Source organism: Mobula hypostoma, chromosome X2, assembly GCF_963921235.1.
Source record: "Mobula hypostoma chromosome X2, sMobHyp1.1, whole genome shotgun sequence".
Taxonomy (NCBI): domain Eukaryota; kingdom Metazoa; phylum Chordata; class Chondrichthyes; order Myliobatiformes; family Myliobatidae; genus Mobula; species Mobula hypostoma.
In genome coordinates, this window is record NC_086129.1 from 46,178,777 (window position 1) to 46,197,342 (window position 18,566).

The following is an 18,566-nucleotide window of genomic DNA, read 5'->3' on the forward strand; positions in this document are numbered from 1 at the left end:
AATAAAGCAAGATTCTACAGATGCTGGAAATCCAGAGTAACACCCAAAATGCTGGAGGAGCTCAGCAGGTCAGGCAGCATCCATGGAGGGAAATGAACAGTCAAAATTTCAGCTGAGTCCTGATGAAGGGTCTCGGCCTGAAATGATGACCGTTTATTCCTCTCTATAGATGCTGCGTGATCTGCTGAGTTCCTCTCCTGAATTCTCCCTAGTGCTCTGGTGAACATTTATTCTTCAACTAATATGATTAAGAAGAGGTTAACTAACTATTATATGAAATACAATGTTGGAAAATGCATGGTCATGCACTTTGGTATTAGAAATAAATGTGCAGACTATTTCCTAAATGAGGAGAAAATCCAGGAATCTGAGATGCAAAAGGACTTGGGAGTCCTTGTGCAGAACACCCTAAAGGTTAACTTGCAGGTTGAGTTGGTGGTGAGGAAGGCAAATGCCATGTTAGCATTCATTTCAAGAGGTCTAGAATACAAGAGCAGGGATGTGATGCTGAGGCTTTATAAGGCACTGGTGAGGCCTCACCTTGAGTATTTTGAACAGTTTTGGGCCCCTCATCTTAGAAAAGATGTGCTGGCATTGGAGAGGGTAGAGAGGAGGTTCACAAGGATGATTCCAGGAATGAAAGGGTTATCATACGAGGAACGTTTGGCTCTGGGTCTGTACTCACTGGAATTTAAAAGAATGGGGGGGGGGGCGAATCTCATTGAAACCTTGTGAATATTGAAAGGCTAAATTTCTTTAGCCAGAGGATGGTGAACTTGTGGAATTTACTACCACAGGCAGCTGGGGAAGCCAGGTTGTTGGGTGCATTTAAGGCAGAGCTTGATAGGTTCTTGATGGACACAGCATCAAAGGTTACGGGGAGAAGGCTGGGAAGTGGGGCTGAGGAGGAGAAAAACAGATCAGCCCCGATTGAATGGTGGAGCAGACACAATGGACCAGATGGCTGAATTCTGCTCCTATGTTTTATGGTCTTATCAGTCAGTGAAACACGCACAAAATGCTGGAATAACTTAGCAAGTCAGTCAGCATAATCAGGATCCTGATGAAGGGTCTCGGCCCAAAATGTCGACTGTTTACTCTCTCCACAGATGCTGCCTGACTTGCTGAGTTCCAGCATTTTGTGTGTGTGTTGCTCTAGGTTTCCAACACCTGCAGAATCTCATATGTTTATTAGTCAGTGCTTGCTGTGTGCAGGCTGCGATTATAGGGAAAATGTTATAGATCTACAGGATAGGGAAACACAGTTAACCGGATACCTTTAATAATGAGTCCACGCAGCAGTAGTAGTGCGATCACTTGGGTCAAGTATGATGTTCTAAGGGGTTGTCTATTGGTGGGTCGTCAGGTGACTGTAGAGGCTGATCCGGGATCCACATAACCGAGACGTTAAGGTGCATTCCCTTAATGGAAAACGCCTGTATGTGACTTTGTTTAACATGGGGAGGCTGATACGTGGGCAGCCACCACAGAGTCCTTGACAGATCGGTGTCAGAGTCCAGTGCTCTGGCATGCAAGATGGCTGGGGACCCTCCACTGCTGCAGCCTTCCTCCGCCTTCACTGCCGCTGTGATGTGTCGTCATCTTCCACCATGGCTAAGACCAGAGGACACAGCCTCAGAATAGAGGGGCATCCTTTTAGAATGGAGACGAGGAGAAATTGCTTTAACCAGACAGTGTTGAATCTATATCTTTGTTTAATGTGGGGTGGCACAGACAGATACCACATGGTGTCAGGGTCCAGTGGCATGGAGTGCAAGACGGCTGGGGACCCTTCACTGCCGCTGTGATGTGTCGTCATCTGCCACCAGCCTCACCACTGTTGAGCTCTTTGTCTGGAACCTCCCCCTTGACCTTAACCCAGTGGGTGACCCTATCAGAAGCGAAGTGCTCTCTGGATATCAGGAACTCACAAGCCTCTCGATCACAACATGGCGACAGTCCTCGGAAAAAAAGCAGCAGTAATGAACTGAATATCTTTCTGTGCGTTGGTGTGGTTAGCGCACCGTGTTACAATGTCAGCTGCAACGCTTAGGTTTGATTCCTGCCACTGTTTGTACTTTCTCTCCATGACCACATGGTTTCCCCAGGGTGCTCTGGTTTCCAGCCACATTCCAAAGACATACAGTGCCTATAAAAAGTATTCACCCCCTTGGAAGTTTTCATGTTTTGTTTTACAATACTGAATCACAGTGGATTTAATTTGGTTTTTTTTGACACTGCTCAACAGAAAAAGATTCTTTCATGTCAGAGTGAAAACAGATCTCAACAAAGTGATCTAATTTAATTACAAATAAAATATAAAATAATTTATTGTAAATAAGAGTAAATCTGCAGATGCTGGAAATCCATGGAACACATACAGAATGCTGGAGGAATTCAGCAGGCTTGGCAGCATCTATGGAAAAGAGTACAGTTAACATTTCAGGTCAAGACCCTTCATTAGGACTGGATAAAAAAAGGCGAGGAGTCAAAGTTAGAAGGCGGGGGGAGGAAAGGAAGAAACACAAGGTGATAGGTGAAACGGGAGGGAGGGGGCGGGTGAAGTAAAGAGCTGGGAATTCAATTAGTGAAAGAGATAAAGGGCTGGAGAAGGAGGAATCTAATAGGAGAGGACAGAAGCCCATGGAAGAAAGAAAAGGGGGAAGAGCATCAGAGGGAGGTGATGGGCAGGTATGGAGATGGGGAATGGTGAAGGGGGGGGGGGGGCATTACCGGAAGTTAGAAAAGTCAGTGTTCATGCTATAAGGTTGGAGGCTACCCAGATGGAATATAAGGTGTTGCTTCTCCAACCTGAGTACTCATTGCGACAGTAGAGGAAGCCATGGATTAACATATCGGAATGGGAATGGGAAATGGAATTAAAACGGTGGCCACCGGGAGATCCCACTTTTCTGGCAGATGGAACGTAGATGCTTGGCAAACTAGTCTCCCAATCTAGGTTGGGTCTCACCAATATACAGGAGGCCACACCAGGAGTGCCAGACACAGTATATGACTCCAACAGACTCACAGGTCAAGTGTTGCCTCACCTGGAAGAACTGTTTAGAGCCCTGAATGGTAGCGAGGGAGGAGGTGTAGGGGCAGGCGTAGCACTTGTTCCGATTAGTGGGGAGGGACGAATGGGCAAGGGACTCGCGTGGGAGGGATCCCTGCGGAAAGCAGAAAGTGGAGGGCGGGGGGAAGATGTGCTTAGTAAATGGGATCCCATTGGAAGTGGTGGAAGTTTCGGAAAATTATATGCTGGATGCGGAGGCTGGTGGGGTGGTAGGTGAGGACAAGAGGAACCCTATCCCTGGTAGGGTGGCGACAGGATGGGGTAAGAGCAGACGTGCGCGAAATAGAAGAGATGCGGTCGCTAGCAGCGTTGATGGTGGAGGAAGGGAAGGAGGACGTTTCCTTCGTTCTGGAATGAAAAGCCTCATTTTGAGAGCAGATGTGGTGGAGACGGAGGAATTGAGAGAAGGGGATGTCACTTTTACTAGTAACCAGGCAGAAAGAGGTATAGTTCAGGTAGCTGTGAGAGTCACTGGGTTTATAATAGACATCAGTAGATAAGCTGTCTCCAGAGATAGAGGCAGAGAGATTGAAAAAGGGGAGGGAAGTGTCGGAAATGGACCAGGTAAATTTGAGGGCAGGGTGGAAGCTGGAGGCAAAGTTGATGAAGTCAACAAGCTCGGTATGGGTGCAGGAAGCAGCACCAACGCAGTTGTTGATGTAACGTAGGAAAAGTGGGGATGGACACCATTGTAGGCTTGGAACATAGACTGTTCTACGTAGCCGACAAAAAGGCAGGCATAGCTGGGACCCATGTGAGTGCCCACGGCTACACCTTTTGTCTGAAGGAAGTGGGAGAAGCCAAAGAAGAAATTATTGCGACTGAGGACCAGTCCTGCCAAATGGAGGAGGTTGATGGTGGAAGAGAACTGGTTGGGTCTGGTGTGCAGAAAGAAACTGAGAACTTTGAGGCCTTCCTGGTGGGAAATAGGGATGTATAAGGACTGGACATTCATGGTGAAAATAAGATGCTTGGGGCCTGTGAAATGTCACAGATGTAGGTAGGAGGGGACTGAACCAATACTTGCTTTCACCCCCTTTAATATGACACACCAAATCATCGCTGGTGCATCCAATTGGTTTTATAAATCACATAATTAGTTAAATGGAAACCACCATGTGCAGTCAAGGTGCTTCAATTGATTGTAGTAAAAACACACCTGCATCTGGAAGGTCCAACTGCTGGTGAGTCAGTAACCTGGCAAAAACTACACTATGAAGACAAAAGAACTCTCCAAGCAAATCCACAAAAAGGTTATTGAAAAGCACAGGTCAGGAGACAGATACAAGAACATTTCCAAGTCACCGAATATCCCTTGGAGTACAGTTAAGTCAGTAATCAAGAAATGGAAAGAATATGGCACAACTGTAAATCTGCCTAGAGCAGGCTGTCCTCACAAACTGTGACCCTGCAAGAAGGGGACTAGTGGGGGAGGCCTACGACAACTCTGGAGGAGTTACAAGCTTCAGTGGCTGAGATGGGAGAGATTGCACATACAACTGTTGCTTGGGTGCTTTATGGGAGAGTGGCAAAGAGAAAGCCACTGTTGGGGAAAAAAAACCTCACATGAAATTTTGGCTAGAGTTTGCCAGAAGGCATGTGGGAGACTCTGAAGTCAGCTGGAAGAAGGTTCTGAACTGAAGAAACCAAAGTTAAGCTTTTTGGTCATCAGACTAAACGCTATGTTTGGCATGAGCCGAACACTGCACATCATCAAAGACACACCATTCCTACCGTGAAGCATGGTGGTCCATGCATCATGCTGTGGAGATGCTTCACTGCAGCAGGCCCTGGAAGGCTCGTGAAGATGGAGGGTAAAATGAACGCAGCGAAATACAGGGAAATCCTGGAGGGAAACCTGATGCAGTCTGCAAGAGAACTGTGACTTGGGAGAAGATCTGTCTTCTAGCAAGACAATGACCCCAAGCATAAAGCCAAAGCTACACAGGAATGGCTCAAAAACAACGAAGTTAATGTCCTGGAGTGGCCAAGTCAGAGTCCAGACCTCAATCCAATTGAGAATTTGTGGCTGGACTTGAAAAGAGTTGTTCACTCATGATCCCCATTGAATCTGCCAGAGTTTTGTAAAGAAGGTGATGCATATCATCTTTGTGTATAAGATGATGAGAGGCATTGATCGTGTGGATCGTCAGAGGCTTTTTCCCAGGGTTGAAATGGCTAACATGAGAGGACACAGTTTTAAGGTGCTTGGAAGTAGGTACAGAGGAGATGTCAGGGGTAAGTTTTTTACGCAGAGAGTGGTGAGTGCGTGGAATGGGCTACTGGCGACGGTGGTGGAGGTGGATACGATAGGGTCTTTTAAGAGACTCCGGGACAGGTACATGGAGCTTAGAAAAATAGAGGGCTATGGGTAACCCTCGGTAATTTCTACAGTAAGTACATGTTCGGCACAGCATTGTGGGCCGAAGGGCCTGTATTGTGCTGTAGGTTTTCTATGTTTCTAAGAATGGGGAAATATTGCAGTGTCCAGATGTGCAAAGCTGATAGAAACATATCCGCATGGACTCAAGGCTGTAATTGCTGCCAAAGGTGCAAATACTAAATACTGACTTGAAGCAGCTGAGTAATTATGCAACCAATTATTTTGTTTAATAATTGTAATTAATTGAGATCACTCCGTAGAGATCTTTTTTCACTTTGACACGGAAGAGTCTTTTTCTGTTGATCAGTATATTAAAAAAAACAAATTAAATGCACTGTGATTCAATGTTGTAAAACAATAGAACATGAAAACTTACAGGTGATGGGGTGAATACTTTTTATAGGCACTGCATGTTTTGGATTACTGAGTTGTGGGCATGCAGGAAGCATGGCAACATTTGCAGGCTGTCCAGCACAATTCTCGCTGATTTGTTTTGATGCAAATAACGCATTTCACTGTATGTTTCAGGTACATGTGACAAATAAAACTAATCTTTCATCTTAAATCTTAAGAGGGCACAAACAGGTCACTGCTTTTAAGTGTCATTATTACACTGCCTGACAATATAAATAACAGAATCACCTATTCATCCCTTCAGGTTTGTTTTACCATTAAATAGACATGGCTATTCTGCACAGGTTTCTTCACTGAACCCACGTCCCTCAATTACCTCAAATACTGAGCCTCCACATTCCTTTTGAGCTAGGACGCAACACGTTGGGTGAAGAAATTTCTACTGATTTCCTGAGTAGAAACAGGCCTGGTCTGGGTACTTTCTCCTCATATGACAAACACTTTGTCGCCTTCTTTGCTGATTCAATCATGAAGATAATTACCAAATATTGAAAGGCCCAGGTAGAGTAGATGAGGAGTGAATAACTAAAATAGTGGGAGAGTCTAGGACCAAAGGGCACAGCTTCAGAATATAGGACATTGCTTTAAAACAGGGATGTGGAGGAATTTCTTTAGTCAGAGTATTGTAGTAATCTGTGGAATTCATTGCCACGTCATTAAAGTTGGAGGTTACTCAGTTCTTAATTAGTAAGAGTGTCAAAGCTTATGGGGGAAGACAGGATATTCAGTTGATAAGGAAAATAAATCAGCTATGTTTGATTGGCAGGGCAGACTCGGTGGGCCAAATGGGCCTTATAATTCTAACCTGGAACACATCAGCCCAGTGCTCAGACTAGTGCCCATCTTCCTACATCCATTAACTTACCATGCTCTGCTCTGACTGTTCGGTACACGTCACATGACTGATGCCTGCTGTTGACGGCAGCTGCGAGCCCTCTTCAAAGCTGATCTGCACGGAACTCTTAAAGAAAAACAGATTCATTAAGACAAGCTTGTTACCAGTTTTAGATTCCCAGAGTTTGCCTGTAGACCAGAGCTATCAACAAAACAGCACACAGCAGAGACGAACAACCATTTTCAAATATAATAGCCATGTGGATTTTCTTTTGCCCCCTTTTACCCAATACATTGGCCTGCACATTGATGCAATCATAAGGAAGGCATACAGGTGTCTTTACTTTCTTAGAAGCCTAAGGAGATTTAGTGTGTCACTGATGGCACAATAGCATAGCAGTTAGTTCCAGACCCAGGTTCAATTTCCGCTGCTGTCCGTAAGCAGTCTGTACTTTCTCCCCATGACTGTATGGGTTTCCTCTAGGTGCTCCAATCTCTCCCCAGATTCCAAAGGTGTAAGGATTAGTGGGTTAATTGGTCACATGGGTGTAATTGAGCAGTCTGAGTTCGTTGAGCCAGAAGGGCCTATCACCATGTTGCATTGCTAAATAAAAAATAAACTACAACAAATGTTGAATCAAGTACCATCCATAATTTTGATGATGATACAACCATTGGTGGTAGTTCTCAGATGGAAATGAGGGGGCATACAGGAGTGAGATATGCCAACTAGTGGAATGGTGCCACAGCAACAACCTGGCACTCAACGTCAGTGAGACGAAAGACCTGATTGTGGACTTCAGGGAGGGTAAGACGAAGGAACACATACCAATCCTCATAGAGGGATCAGAAGGACGAGAGAGTGAGCAGTTTCAAGTTCCTGGGTGTCAAGATCTCTGAGGACCTAACCTGGTCCCAACATATTGATGCAGCTATAAAGAAAGCAAGACAGAGGCTATATTTCATTAGGAGTTTGAAGAAATTTGGTTTGTCCCTGAACCCACTTGAAAACTTCTATCATTGTACCATGGACAGCATTCTGACAGGCTGCATCACTGTCTGGTATGGGGTGGGGGGCTACTGCGCAAGACTGAAAGAAGCTATAAAAAGTTGTAAAATTAGTCAGTTTTCTCTTGGGTACTAGCCTCCATAGTATCTGAGATGTCTACAAAGAGCGATGCCTCAGAAAGATGGCGTCCATTATTAAGGACCTCCAGCACCCAGGATATGCTCTCTTCTCACTGTTACCATCAGGGAGGAGGTACAGAAGCCTGAAGGCACACACTCAGTGATTCAGGAACAGCTTCTTCCCCTCTGCCATCCCATTCCTAAATGGACATTGAACCCATGAACGCTACCTCACTTTTTTAACATACACTACTTCTGTTTTTGCACTACTTTAATCTATTTATACTTACACATATACATACATAATGCCCTGGTTCATATTTTTTACTGTTATGCTGTATGTATTTCATTTTGTGCTGTTCTGTGTGAGCTACTTGTTTTCAGCTTATGTTGGGGTTATTGTTGAAGATAAGAGATGAGGAGAAATATCTGCCATCCAATTAGGATGGCTGAATTGAAGGGGGGGGGGGTTTCTCTGATGAGGGACACTAAGGTTGGGCTTGGAGTTTTTTTTGGGTGGTTCGAGAGAAGATGCCAGAGAGAAAAGGTCATAGGATTCCACCCAGAACGGGACCGTGGTTTGATGAAACCCGGGGTGAGATTGATTGAGGATCGGTGATGGGGAAACCATGAGCTCCAACTTGTGCACATTAGACTGTTTCATTAAAATGGGCCCTTTTCTTTTTTTGTTCTTTTCATTACTAACCTTTCAGTCAAATTAAGAATTACAAAGCTAAATCGTTTAATTGTATGTGGTATACTGTCTGTTATTTTGTGGCACTCACTGTAACGGTAACGGATTACACAGCATCCACACAAACAGGGGGCTTGGGGTGGGCTCGCGTCTCAATCTCACACATTTGGCGGGGCCGGGGATTGTTTTCCCTAGACATATGCAGCCGAGGAAACCAGGGCACCTCACGTATATGAAGTTACTGTAATATATTTACTTTGTTTTCTTTTTATATTATGTATCGCATTGAACTGCTGCTGCTAAGTTAACAAATTTCACGGCACATGTGGTGATAATAAACCTGATTCTGAATCGACCCCTGCAAGCATTGTGAATGATGGCAATTTGAATGTGCAGGAACACAAGAAGTTGCACAGAATAGTGGACTCTGCCCAATATATCACAGTCACATCCTTCACCATTATTGGTGGTACCTACAGGAGGCAATGCCTCAAGAAGGCAACATCCATCAGAAATCCCTACCATTCTGACTATGCCATCTTCTTGTAGCTACCACTGGGCAGAAAGTCAACATGCCTGAAGTCCCACACCACCAGGTTCAAGAACAGCTACTTCCCTTCAACCATTTGGTTTTTGAACCAACCTGCACAAACCTGAACATTGCCTCAGTATAGCAGCACCGTGAGTGCTTTGATCAAGGACTTTTTTAAATTCTAATTTTGTGCTTTGTATAATTTATGCTGTTCTTCTGAACATTGTGCATTTGATCCAATGCGATGCTGCTGCAAGTAAGCTTCTGATTACACCTGTGCTGATATGTAGCTTGAGCTTAAGAAGGGGCTGAGAAGAGCAAGAAGGGGGCATGAGAAGGCCTTGGCGAGTAGGGTAAAGGAAAACCCCAAGGCATTCTTCAATTATGTGAAGAAAAAAAGGATGACAGGAGTGAAGGTAGGACCGATTAGAGATAAAGGTGGGAAGATGTGCCTGGAGGCTGTGGAAGTGAGCGAGGTCCTCAATGAATACTTCTCTTCAGTATTCACCAATGAGAGGAAACTTGACGGTGAGGACAATATGAGTGAGGTTGATGTTCTGGAGCATGTTGATATTAAGGAAGAGGAGGTGTTGGAGTTGTTAAAATACGTTAGGACGGATAACTCCCCGGGGCCTGACGGAATATTCCCCAGGCTGCTCCACGAGGCGAGGGAAGAGATTGCTGAGCCTCTGGCTAGGATCTTTATGTCCTCGTTGTCCACGGGAATGGTACCGGAGGATTGGAGGGAGGCGAATGTTGTCCCCTTGTTCAAAAAAGGTAGTAGAGATAGTCTGGGTAATTATAGACCAGTGAGCCTTACATCTGTGGTGGGAAAGCTGTTGGAAAAGATTCTTAGGGATAGGATCTATGGGTATTTAGAGAATCATGGTCTGATCAGGGTCAGTCAGCATGACTTTGTGAAGGGCAGATCGTGTCTAACAAGCCTGATAGAGTTCTTTGAGGAAGTGACTAGGCATATAGATGAGGGTAGTGCAGTGGATGTGATCTATGTGGATTTTAGTAAGGCATTTGACAAGGTTCTACACAGTAGGCTTATTCAGAAAGTCAGAAGGCATGGGATCCAGGGAAGTTTGGCCAGGTGGATTCAGAATTGGCTTGCCTGCAGAAGGCAGAGGGTGGTGGTGGAGGGAGTACATTCAGATTGGAGGATTGTGACTAGTGGTGTCCCACAAGGATCTGTTCTGGGACCTCTACTTTTCGTGATTTTTATTAACGACCTGGAGGTGGGGTAGAGAGGTGGGGTGGAAGGATGGGTTGGCAAGTTTGCAGACGACACAAAGGCTGGTGGTTTTGTAGATAGTGTAGAGGATTGTCGAAGATTACAGAGAGACACTGATAGGATGCAGGAGTGGGCTGAGAAGTGGCAGATGGAGTTCAACCCGGAGAAGTGTGAGGTGAAGGACAAACTCCAAGGCAGAGTACAAAGTCAATAGCAGGATACTTGGTAGTGTGAAGGAGCAGAGGGATCTGGGGGTACATGTCCACAGATCCCTGAAAGTTGCCTCACAGGTAGATAGGGTAGTTAAGAAAGCTTATGGGGTGTTAGCTTTCATAAGTCGAGGGATAGAGTTTAAGAGTTGCGATGTAATGATGCAACTCTATAAAACTCCGGTTAGGCCACACTTGGAGTACTGTGTCCAGTTCTGGTCGCCTCACTATAGGAAGGATGTAGAAGCAATGGAAAGGGTACAGAGGAGATTTACCAGGATGCTGCCTGGTTTAGAGAGTATGCATTATGATCAGAGATTACGGGAGCTAGGGCTTTACTCTTTGGAGAGAAGGAGGATGAGAGGAGACATGATAAAGGTATACAAGATATTGAGAGGAATAGATGGAGTGGACAGCCAGCGCCTCTTCCCCAGGGCACCACTGCTCAATACAAGAGGACATGGCTTTAAGGTAAGAGGTGGGAAGTTCAAGGGGGATATTAGAGGAAGGTTTTTTACTCAGAGAGTGGTTGGTGCGTGGAATGCACTGCCTGAGTCAGTGGTGGAGGCAGATACACTCGTGAAATTTAAGAGACTACTAGACAGGTATATGGAGGAATTTAAGGTGGGGGGTTATATGGGAGGCAGGGTTTGAGGGTTGGCACAACATTGTGGGCCGAAGGGCCTGTACTGTGCTGTACTATTCTCTGTTCATATGACAATCAACTTGAATTGTTGTTGCAAACTGCACTTTGCTGCCTCCGAACCCTGCATTTGAAGATAATGGTCTCAGTATCACATTCCTCAATGAGTTAAAGATTAAATATTGCTGGAGCATGTCCCCCTTGGCTTAGACAACAAGTTTACTCAATGCACAGCAATGGAAACAAGCCAGATATTAATGACTTGGAGAAAAGAAGGAGATGTATGGCAAATTTGCAGACAACACAAAAATAAGTTGGAAGGGAAGTTGCAAGGAGGATACAAACAGTTTCCAGAGAGCGATTGATAGATTGAGTGGGCAAGAAACTGGCAAATGGAGCATAATGTGGTAAAATGTCATTTATTTTGGAAGGAAGAGCGATTTCTTAATGGAAGAACATAGAAAGCTGCAACTCACAAAGATTGGCGGCCCTTGTGCATGAAACCCTGGAAGCTAGCACACAAGTGTAGCAGACAATAATGAAGGCTAATGAAATATTAGCCTCTACTTCAGAAGAACAGAAAAACAGCACCAAGACAACACTGGAGGACAGCGCCTTCAAGTGCAGTCGCTGCAGCCGAGACTGTCACTCCCGTGTGGGCCTCTACAGCCACAACAGACGCTGCTCTAACACAGACTGAAGCAAGACTTTCCAGGCGCAGATCCATGGTCTCGCGAGACTAACGGATGCCACCACCACCACTTCAGAAGGACCAGAGTATAAAACTGGGGAACTCTCATTACTTCTGCACAAGGCAACGGTGAGACCACATCTAGAGTATAAAACTGGGGAACTCTCATTACTTCTGCACAAGGCAACGGTGAGACCACATCTAGAGTATTGTGAATAGTTCTGTTCCCTTTATTTAAAGGAAGATATTATCTCATTGGAGGCATCTCTGAGAAAGTTCACTGGAATGATTCAGCACATGCAGAGGTTGTCCTAAATGTAAAGATTCAACAGGTTAAGACTCATTGAAGTTTGGAAGAATGATAGACGATCTTATTGAAACCTACAAGGTTCTGCAATTGATGCTAGAACGTACAATCATCACAGCGATATTTGATTCTGTGCTTCCCACTGGAAAACACTGAGAGGAAGTCTCTCATAGGAGAGTCCAGGGCCAAGAAGACAGGGTTTCAGAACAAGAGGGTATCCATTTAAGACTGAGATGAGGAAGAATTTATTTTCTCACAGAGGGTTGCAAGTCTTTGGAACTCTGCCATGGAATGCTGTGGGGACAAGAGCAGAAAAGTGGACTTCAAGAAAGTTGTTGAAGATGAAGCAGACTAGATGGGCTGAGCAGTCTACCATTTTACGCTTTTAGGAATTAAAGGTTTATGCAACACCTTTAATACAGGGAAAAGGCTCAAAATGGTTTCCAAGAGAGTTAAATATTCCCCCCCTCCAAACCCAGCTCAGTAAAAAAGATGGCATGGGGAAAGGAGAGATAATACAGAAAGTGTTTCCATTTACATATCTAGCTCATAGGTGCACTACTGCATCAACAGTACTAAAAGCTTGCACAGTCCCTCAGTGCACTGGTCCATTAATTAATTCTCCTCCAAGGTGCCCTCTTCCTTTAATACAAGTCACTGTACCTCAGTGATTTAAATGTGAATCACATTGAAATATTTTTAAGTAGTACTCAAATTAAAATTCTTCTATTTATTTATTCAAGGGAGGTTGCTATAACAGAAAGTAAGCAGTACACAGTCACCCCTAATTACTCCGGGGGCAGCTCCAAGGTTAGCAAGCTATTTCACAGGATAGTGGGTATCAAGCGAGACTAGAAAAGGGAAGCACGTTTCATTCGTGGAGGCCAAATCATTGGTATATTTAAAGCAGAGGTTGATAAGTTCTTGATTACTAAGTGTGTTAAAGGTTATGGGGAGAAGGCAGGAGAATGGGATTAAGAGGTAAAATGAGTCAGCCATGATTGAATTGTGGAGAGGACTTGATGGTCTGAATGGTCTCATTGTGTTATACTCATATGTGATGGTGGGATGTGAATTCACATTATTATTGCGTGTTTCTGAGTGGCTGGTCCAGTCATACCCATTTAATGGGAGAGTAGAGAAATGGCTGTAAAAGTTAGAGGTTAAACTCCCACCATTGTAAACTGAGAAAGTAATTTGATAATTCTGGTTATCCAAGAATTGGTCTCAGTAAAAACTGAGAAAGCTGCTCCACAAACATATATGGGACAGCAGAGCTCTGGGACTGTGACCTACACGATTCCTAATGACCTCAGGGTAAACTCGGGATAATTACACTGTACGGATACTTTTCAAAAACTTCCCCCATCATATCACCCCATCAAGCACCAGCAAATAACTTGCACAAGTAGCCAAGGCAAGACAAATCCTCTTTCCTCCTAGGCACTCATACATGTACTGTACATTTCCACAGGAGCAAGAATTAGCCCATTATGACCCATTGAGTCTGCTAAACCATTCCATCATGACTGATTTATTATCCCTCTCAACCCCATTCTCCTGCCTTCTCCCCATAACCTTTGATGCCCCAACTAATCAAGAACCTATCAACCTCCTCTTTAAATATACCCAATGACTTGGCCTCCACAGCCGTTTGTGGCACTGAATTGCACAGATTCACCATCATTGGGCTAAAGAAATTTCTCCTCATTTCTGTTCTAAAGGGATGTTCTATTCTGAGGCTATGTCCTCTGGTCCTAAATTCCCTCACTATAGGAAGCATTCAGCAGAAGTCATAGAAGATGGATTATAGAATCATAGAAATACTGTAGATAACACAGGTGCATCAAGCTTATTATGATCATACGGGCTGCTCAAAGGCTAGTTAGGGTAATGATTCTTCCTAAATCTCTGTCCTATGCCATGCACATTTAATAATCCAGCTACTTATTAAATGTAGTGAAGTGTCTGCCCGAATTTCCTACACTTCTGATCTGGTGATAAAATTTTCACCTCTCCTAGTTATTTGCCCTTTTGACTTGCTTAACAGTTACCCTAATCACACACACAGTTGTTAGCAGGCTGGGCAGCATCCACAAAAAGTTCTGTCGGATGGGTCCAGACTGAAAGCATTTACTATTTCTCTTGAGATACTACTTGACTTGCTGAGGATTCCAGCACCTGCAGTCTATTGATAATCATCAACACAGCGATTAAATTTTCCCTTGGCCAGTGATACTCCACAGAAAGAAACAATACTGTAAAATGTTGATAATCTAGTATACCCCCAATTTTAGATCAGCAAACTCTTGAGACTATTGGATGCAACTCCAATTAGCACCAAAACGTTTTTTTCCCACTTTTGTTTCTAGATGATACAATTTTTCCAGTGAAATTAGAGGGAACAGGAAAGATACAACCACTCCAGGCCCTGACTCCGGCTAGAAACTCATCCACGTTCCTGATTCCCGATGGTCCAGTCCCCAATCCTGGTTCCAGATCTGGCCACACACACTGCTTGCATTCTAGATTCCCGGCTCCATTGTGGAATTATGAGCGAGCGTGATGCCAGAATGTCAGCCATTCTGAATAAGATTCAAGTTTCGAGATTGTTTATTGTCGCTCATCAGTACTCAAGTGTAAAGGGGAACAAAATGATTTTTACTCCAGATCTGATGTAGCATAAAAAACACAATAAATCTAAGTACACAAGATTAGCTTTTATATATATACTGAATATTTGTACAGAAGTGACACCAAGTACAGGAGTGTCTGTACATTAAGTGACACTGATAAGAAATGATAAAGTAGTGGTGGTGGAGTGGGTTACTGAGTGGAGGTGTTAATCAGCTTGACAGCTTTGGGGAAGTAACTGTTTTTGAGTCTGATGTTCCTGGCATGGATGCTGTGTAGTCTCTTCAAATAATCCAGATTATCACAGTCTCACTAGACCAGATTGGCAATCCTGGGCACCTCTGCTCCTTAACCCGGAGTGCACATCATTCCATTAAACATTCATAATCAAATCCACCAGGAAAGAAAAATCTCTCTCGACACAAGCTGAGCACACAGTACTTAACAACTTGTATAACGGCTGCCACAGCCTAATTACAATAAGCGATGTGGCTCTGATTGGCACTCAACATCAGGTTCCAACACTAAAGTATTCATAACCATGCCAGGCTGTTGTAACCCCAGTTGTGATTGGGAGAAGGTCACGCATATGAAATGTGTAGGAGTGTGCAGAATGTCCAGAGGGAACACCACAGGAGATGGACAGCTTCTCGGTGCAGAGCTCCTGACATTTACATATTTCAAAATATATATTGCCTTCAAGCATAAAATAAATCGGGAGACATTTCTCTCCATGTTATAAGGTTAGTTTAAATCAGTACATGAAGTTGGTTGATTTGTAAATGATACAAAAATATATAGTGTTCTGTACTGTACAAGACAAGGAAGCATAGTGGTCAGCACAACGCTATTACGGGTGGGTGGGTGGGTGGGGGAGTAGTTTGGAGTTCAATTCAGATGTCACCTGTAAGGGGTTTGTACAGTCTCCCAGTGGAATGCATGGGCTTTCTCCGGGTGCCCCAGTTTCCTCCCACAGTCCAAAGATGTACTGATTTGTTGGTTAATTGGTCATTGTAAATTGTCCTGTGATTAGGGTAGGGATAAATTAGGGGTTACTGTGCAGCGTGGCTCGAAGGGCCGGAAGGATCTACTCCACACTGTATTTCAATAAATACAAATAAAGACAAGATGAAACTCTCCAATGCGTTGAAATGTACTGGCTTAGGAGAGGGTTATTATACCAGCACTTTGGCCAAGTACCAACAGTTCAGTATCACCCAAAGCACAAGGCATTGGTCCATACTAAATGGTACCCTTTGTCACTGTGGATCTCATAAAGGGAAGTCCAAGATAAGATGGGAAGATTGCAGAGAGGGGAGAGCTGGGGGTTAACTTGGTGCTTTAGGTAAGGGTCAAATCAGGGAATCAGAGGGCTAGATCAAGGACAGCAAGTCAAAGATTGGGGGGGACTGATTAGGGGATGGTGAGGGAGGTGGGAAATGAAAGAGAAAAAAATGATAGAGAGCAGGAAGGCTTCCTGAAGGAGAAAAGTTAGTTAAAGGAATCCAATGCAGTTCATTTTCCAGCCTCAGAATGGGACCTGCTCAGGAAGCAGTATTATTATAATCTCAAAAACAAGAGACTGGAGATGCTCAAACCCAGAGCAATAAACAAAATGCTCGAGGAACTCAGCAGGTCAGGCAGTTCCTGGAGATGAATATTCAATTTTTCATGTTGAGACCCTTCATCAAGGACTCATTAAATCGAGTAAAGGACTAGAGTCACCGAAACCACAGCTACACCCAGAAACAAGGGGACTAATTTCAGAAACACTATATAAGGTGTGTTCACTGAAATATCATAATTTCACATTTAACAATGAAAATATCAACGTGATCCACCTAGCTGAATATCCAGAATGACATTAAATAATCCAGAAATTATTGCAATTGCAATCCACACTGTGGCATTGAAAATAAAATAAACTACCTGTACACATTTCTAGGCAACACACACAAAATACTGGAGGAACTCAGCAGGCCAGGCAGCTTCTATGGAAAAGAGTACAGTCAACGTTTTGGGCCAAAACCTTTCAGCAGGACTGGAGGGGAAAAAAATATGAGACAATAGACAATAGGTGCAGGAGTAGGCCATTCAGCCCTTCGAGCCAGCACCGCCATTCACTGTGATCATGGCTGATCATCCACAATCAGTACCCCTTTTCCTGCCTTATCCCCATAACCTTTGATTCCGCTATCTTTAAGAGCTCTATCCATCTCTTTCTAGAAAGCACCCAGAGACTTGGCCTCCACAGCCTTCTGGGGCAGAGCATTCCACAGATCCACAGCTCCCTGGGTGAAAAAGTTTTTCCTCAACTCTGTTCTAAATGGCCTACCCCTTATTCTTAAACTGTGGCCTCTGGTTCTGGACTCACCCATCAGCGGGAACATGCTTCCTGCCCCCAGTGTGTCCAATCTCTTAATAATCTTATATGTTTCAATCAGATCCCCCCTCATCCTTCTAAATTCCAGTGTATACAAGCCCAGTTGCTCCAATCTTTCAACATATGACAGTCCTGCCATCCTGGGAATTAACCTTGTGAACCTATGCTGCACTCCCTCAATAGCAAGAATGTCCTTCCTCAAATTTGGAGACCAAAACTGCACACAATACTCCAGGTGTGGTCTCACCAGGGCCCTGTACACCTGCAGAAAGACCTCTTTGCTCCTATACTCAACTCCCCTTGTTATGAAGGCAAGCATGCCATTAGCTTTCTTCACTGCCTGCTGTACTTGCATGCTTGCTTTCAGTGACTGATGAACAAGGACACCTAGATCTCGTTGTACTTCCCCTTTTCCTAACTTGACACTATTCAAATAGTAATCTCCCTTCCTGTTCTTACCACCAAAGTGGATAACCTCACATTTATCCACATTAAACTGCATCTGCCATGCATCTGCCCACTCATCCAGCCTGTCCAAGTCACCCTGCATTCTCATAAGATCCTCCTCACATTTCACACTGCCTCCCAGCTTTGTGTCATCGGCAAATTTGCTAATGTTACTTTTAATTCCCTCATCTAAATCATTAATATATATTGTAAACAGCTGCGGTCCCAGCACTGAACCCTGCAGTACCCCACTGGTCACCGCCTGCCATTCTGAAAAGGACCTGTTAATCACTACTCTTTGTTTTCTGTCAGCCAGCCAATTTTCAATCCATGTCAGTACTCTGCCCCCAACACCATGTGCCCTAATTTTGCCCACTAATCTCCTATGTGGAACTTTATCAAAGGCTTTCTGAAAGTCCAGGTACACTACATCCACTGGCTCTCCCTTGTCCATTTTCATAGTTACATCTCAAAAAATTCCAGAAGATTAGTCAAGCACCATTTCCCCTTCGTAAATCCATGCTGACTCGGACCAATCCTGTTACTACTATCCAGATGTGTCGTAATTTCATCTTTTATAATTGACTCCAGCATCTTTCCCACCACCGATGTCAGGCTAACCGGTCTATCTCTCTCCCTCCTTTCTTGAAAAATGGGACAACATTAGCCACCCTCCAATTCAAAGGAACTGATCCTGAATCTATAGAACATTGGAAGATGATTACCAAAGCGTCCACGATTTCTAAAGCCATCTCCTTAAGTACCCTGGGATGCAGACCATCAGGTCCCGGGGACTTCTCAGCCTTCAGACCCAACAGCCTATCCAACACCATTTCCTGCCTAATATAAATTTCCTTCAGTTCATCCATTACCCTAGGTCCTTTAGCCACTATTATATGAGGAGTAGGTTTAAAAGGTGGGGGAGGGGAGAGAGAAACACAGGGTGACAGG

The 18,566-nt window shown here is 44.2% G+C and overlaps 1 protein-coding gene across 2 annotated transcripts in view; it reads right to left on the reverse strand.

Moving 5' to 3' along the window:
* c2cd2l (c2cd2 like) overlaps positions 1-18,566 on the reverse strand; it is a 153,807-nt gene that overhangs the window by 48,551 nt on the left and 86,690 nt on the right. For both annotated transcript variants that reach the window (XM_063038283.1, XM_063038282.1), the window contains exon 2: positions 6,739-6,834. In XM_063038283.1, coding sequence (XP_062894353.1) covers positions 6,739-6,834 — 96 coding nt within the window. The remainder of the gene's footprint in view (positions 1-6,738; positions 6,835-18,566) is intronic.